The sequence below is a fragment of the Pundamilia nyererei genome, unplaced genomic scaffold, assembly GCF_000239375.1.
Source record: "Pundamilia nyererei isolate P.nyererei 1_Seehausen unplaced genomic scaffold, PunNye1.0 scaffold00154, whole genome shotgun sequence".
In the NCBI taxonomy this organism is placed as follows: Eukaryota; Metazoa; Chordata; class Actinopteri; order Cichliformes; family Cichlidae; genus Pundamilia; species Pundamilia nyererei.
The window spans coordinates 459,727-465,389 of NW_005187555.1; the positions used below are offsets into that span (position 1 = coordinate 459,727).

At 46.2% G+C, this 5,663-nt stretch overlaps 1 protein-coding gene across 1 annotated transcript in view; it reads right to left on the reverse strand.

Moving 5' to 3' along the window:
- LOC102198562 (neuronal acetylcholine receptor subunit alpha-7) overlaps window positions 1-5,663 on the reverse strand; it is a 52,262-nt gene that overhangs the window by 11,491 nt on the left and 35,108 nt on the right. Inside the window, exons 7-8 of the mRNA XM_013913836.1 lie at window positions 2,650-2,844; window positions 346-432 (exon numbers count right to left, since the gene is read on the reverse strand). Of these exons, the coding sequence (XP_013769290.1) occupies window positions 346-432; window positions 2,650-2,844 (282 nt within the window). The remainder of the gene's footprint in view (window positions 1-345; window positions 433-2,649; window positions 2,845-5,663) is intronic.

Below are 5,663 nucleotides of genomic sequence, written 5' to 3' on the forward strand. Positions count from 1 at the left end.
TAGTCCTGGGAACAGCTAAGATACTGCACAGGACCCTCAAGCTCCCAGGCCTCTGGTAGAGGACCCGAGCTTGAAGGATAAACCGCCCGCAGGGGCGTGCTGGGTGTTTATATATATATATTTTGTCCAGCATGAGTAAAATACATCATGGCTGTACTGGGAAACCGAAAGTAATGATGGAGAGTAAGTTTTCCTCAGCCTACAGCTCAGGATGGATTTTATATGGTGATTATGAGCAGCCAGCAACAGATTTCCTGTGCTGGCTTCCAATTCTAACTCCATCACAGGAAGAGATGAGATGATGGAGGGATTAAGGAGGAGCAGCGTAATCTGAGTGAGGCTCACCTATGAGCGGAACGGAGTCCGAGGTTGCCGGCATGATCTCGGCCACGAGCAGCATGAAGACGGTCAGAGAGAGCAGCACGGTGATACCTGCAGGCACAAACCTGTCATCAGCTTCGTGTTTTTAGTGCGCTCATCAATTTCACAGTGTTCTGACATCTTTTATAATTGTATATTGAATACAAGCTTATTCGTTTGTTTCGAACCGTTTTGGAAATGTGGAGGATCTAATGTGCTGGTTTCCATTAACGAGGCTCCAGGTTAGCGTCTCTGTCAGACTCATCCACAGCTCAAATTCATCACTATTTGCTGCTCATTCATATAAGAAACGACTTTAAAGCTCGAGTAAGTGAAATCCATCATTACCTTTTCATGCCTTTCTGTTCTCACTTATGATGATGGGTTTGGATTGCAGCGATGGGCACAGATTATGACAAAGCGAATGAATCCCCTTGTAGCGCGGCCGCTGCTTTGAGAGGCTAAAACGATCTGCCGTGTCTCGCATGAATATTGTGAGAATTCTGTTTGGATCCTTGTTTCTTCTTATTAAACTCGGCCTCGCACCGTTTCCTCCCAGGTGGAGTCCTTCCTACAGTCTGCTTTTGCAGAGACGATGTGTGAAAGGTCCTGTTCAGTCTCGACCCGCTGGCTCAGTGAAAGTCGGATGAACTTTGGGAGATGTGAAGAGTGACGGCCCTCTTGACATTCAAGTTTGATTAAGAGCGTAAATTAAAGTTCCAGCGGAAGATGCCGTGTCTGCCGTCAGTAGCTGGAGGCCTGCTGGCACCTCCAACTCCCTGTTCCAATACGTTTTATGGCTGATGAATATCGACTCTGAGACATCAGTCATGTCAGGTTCAGTGGACGAAGCAGGTGTCCAAAACACCCCCGCCATCCCCCTGAGAGACTGAATACTGCTAGGACGGATATTTGTAAGGACCAGCCTGAAAAAATGACAGAAACATATTTTCTGATTCTTCCAGCTGTTCAGAAATCTCTCGTTTCTGCTCCGATGTGAGGCCTTCAGAAAGCTTCACCTGAACACCATCATCTCACACCTGCAGAGCACTTTACTGCTCTTTGCGATTTGCTCTTGGAGTCATACCGTGTTTGCTGTCGTCCCTCTGTGATGGCTGCTGGATCTCCTTCGGTGAGTGTTTTTCGTGGCGGTGGTGACTGAAGGTCGTGTTAGTGTGATAGAAACCCCCGGCCCTTTCAGGCGTCTCCCTTTGATGCCGCGGGACATTACAGGAGAACTCCACAGCGACAGTCTCTCTCTGGGGGATAAATCCATGGTACACGACCTTGTGGATGTCAGGAAAAACGAAGAGCACGCTTCTGGTTTCATTTGTCAGTTCAAGTGCTGCTTTCAACAGAAAGCTTTAAAAGATGCGCAGCCCTCGTCAGCGATGACCCTCCGGTTCGGTTCACACCAACAAGGCAAACTGGATCTGATGACATACATCGCTTCACGTGTTTCATGTCCTCCTGTGCTGACATCCTCTCTCCTGCATCCTTCTTTCCTTATCGTTCAATCAATGATTTAACGCGCAGATTTCCAGGGAGCGATTTACAGAGAGAAGCTCAGGTATGATTTTTGTCCCTTAACTTAGGTCCATGCAACATGTTCACAACAGAAGAAGGTGAATATCAGGTGGATGTGAACAGAATTAGCGGGCGACTCTCTTTTGTCAGGTAATCGCTGTTCCAGATGGGCGAGGGCCACTTCAGCGAGAGTATAATGGACCCGACTGTGCTAAAGTTATATTTATAGAATATGTGCAGCCTCGGGTTATTTCACAGAGTTTATCTTTCTACACAGGATGTTTAATTGTGACATCGTTTTCTGACTGGTGCAAATTTCAGCAAAACATCGAACTGAAGCTCAAACAGGAGAAGCAGAACATCTTACAGGTAACGACCTCGAATGAAAACACGTTACATCTATATTCCAGTAATGTATTCTTTCAGATCAGAGCACATTTCTGTGCCTTTGTGTGACTCGATGTTTTGGCCTTTTCTCCATCCTGCTTTGTTTCCTTCGTGTTGGACTGTTCCTGCTGCTCTGCTCACAATAAGGTGGAAGCATTGAGTCTGTTTCTGCTTCTTCCTGTTTAAAAGGACTTTTCCTCCCTGCTGCCGCCGCGCGCTGCTCATTTGGTTTTTCTCTGTAATCTTGTGCCTTTGCCTCTGTTCACACTGAACACTCTCACAGTGTGTGAATTTTACTAGTCTGGAAAGTCTTTGAGGAAGTACTTTAAGAATCGGAGTAACTGTCATCACCGATAAAGAGAGCTGAGCGCTCACCCAGGGAGATCTTCTCTCCGGAGTCGGCGGGCAGCAGGAAGACGAGGAGGGCGAGGGTGGAGATGAGGACACAGGGGATGAGGAGGTTGAGCCCGTAGTAGAGCGTCCTCCTCCTCATCACCACGGTGAAGGTCACGTCAGGGTACGGCTCCTTACAGCAGTCGTAGAAACGCTCGTTCCTCCGCCCAGGAACCTCTGCGCACAAACAGGAAAACACCGACGGTGACGTCAAAGAAACCATAAACCTCGTTCCTCTGAGGGGAAAATGATCTGCTGCCCCTCTAACATCAACATATCTCAGCATGTCTTTGAATTTAAACCCATGACAAAAATATTCAACTGGAAATGATAAAATAACTTGTTTTCTATAATCATGAAGCCAAACGTTTAGTGATTACACTTAGCAGTTTAATGCTAAAACTAAATCATTTTTGTATCCACGTTTTTTAAAATGTACCTTTTTACAAAAAAGCAGAAAAATTCAAGTGCTTTGATGATGTATGTATTTACAGAACAAGAAACATCATTAAAACTGTTTCTCACAGGCTTCAGAGATATTAGTGTTTTCTTGTTTTTATCCCAGGTGATCTAATAAATGTGTTAATGTCATGTTTCTGGCTCACCGAACGCAGCGTTTTGACTTTTCTTGTGCTTTGGTCTCTGTCACGCATCAGTTTAGTTACTTGTGTCCTCTCTGTGTGTCTCTGTTTGTGTGTCTGGGTTTTCCCCGTTTTCCCCTCCTCGTGTTTAGTCCACGCCTCCTCGATCTGTTGCGTGCGTTCGTCCATAGCCGTTTCCACCTCTCGTCTCGCACTGTCGCTTCCCTGTTCCCCTATTCGTGTGTCTTAGTCTGCCCTTTTCCTGTTTTATTTTGACAGCCTTGTGGTCGATGTTCAGTGTGTTTAGTTTTGCTTCAGGTCTTTGTTCAGGTCTTATCAGCAGAGCACGATGATGGATGCAGCGCCTGTGTCAGAAAATGATAATAAAACACTCGTGCGGTATCAAGGCCAACGTTTGACATCTTCATTTAAACCAACGTCATCTGGATCTGCACTAAAATTTAACGAGTCCTCCCGACGCTGGGAAAACCGAGTCTCTCCAACAAACAGAGGGCGATCACGTGCCACAGACGAGAAGAAAAACTGTGACGGGTGTGTGTGACGTGGCCTTTCCTCCAGGTAAACTGAACGGTCGCTGCTCAGCCAGCACGAAGGAGGCGAGCTCAGCTCACGAAAAGCTCGTTTACTCGCCTGCGACGCCTGCTGAGGCCGGCTGACAGTAACGAGGTCTCCTCAGGGTTTATCACTGGAACAAGAATCTGCCAGTGGCAGGTTTATTTAGAAATATTAAAAAAGCAATGAATTAAAAAAGAGCACATGATGTGACGGCCTCACAACAACAGCTTCTACTCCTCCCTCTGCATCCTCAGAAAGCTAAACCATGACCCAATGCACTAATCCACCGAAGGCTCCCTCCCTCTTTGGGATAAACTTCAGAAAAGTGTAAAAACATCAATCATAAAAGTTGTGGCTGCTTTACTCTGATTGGACTGAGCCGTACCGGGCACTCCATGCTACAATATTATTGTGACTATTAATTTATTTATGTTAATGCTGAGTATTGTAATGTGCAAGTTAGTAATTCCATGCAATCAGTTTCTGATAAAAATGCAGTGAGAATCACACCTCTGTGTCTGTTGACGTCCACAGAAGGTCACGTTTCCCATCTGCACTCGCAGCCTGGCGAGGCTCAATCAGACTGAAGGCAACATGTTGACAGTCTGTCTTCATTAGACTGCAATTATTTGCAAACCTTCAGCAATCTCTCTAAGAGTCACTGCAACTATCTGCTCAAAGGCTGCAACGCTGTGATCAACAGTAAGTGTGCAACACCTGCAAGCTCTGGCCACCCGTTTTGTTTCGCAGATGTAAGGAGGACAGCGTCCTGGTTTTACTCGTGTGGCGGAGCCGTTAGCTCGCGCTGAATTATGAGGCAGCTTCATCGAGCCGACTGTGTTCAGCGTCTGAGATGAGGCGTCATAGTATTCCCAGAATACTTTATTTATTTAATAAAACATTGATATCTGGTGTCGCTGTATTGGTACTGTGTACTGAGCTGTAGCCCCTCCTTCACTTCCTCCTCGTCCTTTTCTGCTTTTAGGTTCATCTCTGGAGGAAGTGGCAGATAAAAACTGGCGTGCAGTACGCCTGGCTGCGTTTCATTTGCCTATACATCGCAAACATTGCTCACTACATTGGTTTTAATCTCAGCTAGGTGATGGAGGAGAGTAAATGGGAAACATGATGTTGGACTTTTCAATTAAGTTCCCTTGCAACGGCCCATTGGCTGAGCAGGAAGCCTCCACGGAGGCCGGCATTCATCCTCAGCTGTCTCTCTCTTCAGTTTGTACCGAACAGAAGCTCTGAGGCTCCCCTGAGACTTTGGGTAACCCTGTGCTCATCCTCACTCTGCAACCACAGCTGTGACAGAGGACAGAGACGCTGCTGGATCACCTGCAGAAACAACAGCAGAGACAGAGAGCTCTGGACCAGAGGTCACCGAACAGACATGACAGCATCACTCAGGTCACCTGACATCAGATTTCCTTCATATTGACTGTATTCACTGTCGGGTCTCAGTCACATGTGAAAAAGCCGACAGGCGTGCAGCGCAGACCCCGCCCTCGGGGTTTTGGCAAATGTGACGAGATTTGTTTAATTATTTTTAAACACATTTGAGGCGTGATCAAAAACCTAACATAAAAACTCCAGTGTGACGATCAAGCTGACCAGATCCCAACAAACTAAATGTGTAGAAGTAAATTTATGTCATTTGATACACAAAGAGGTGTTTATGAGGGTTATAGAGCTGCTGATGTTCCATATGGTGCTCACATGTTCTGATATTTACATGTGTACACTCAGAGCAGTAACAAGTATGAGTTGAATATTCCGAGTTGGTTTTCCTGCATCTATCGTTGGAGCTGACTCCTGACTCTTGGTGGCGCTGTCACT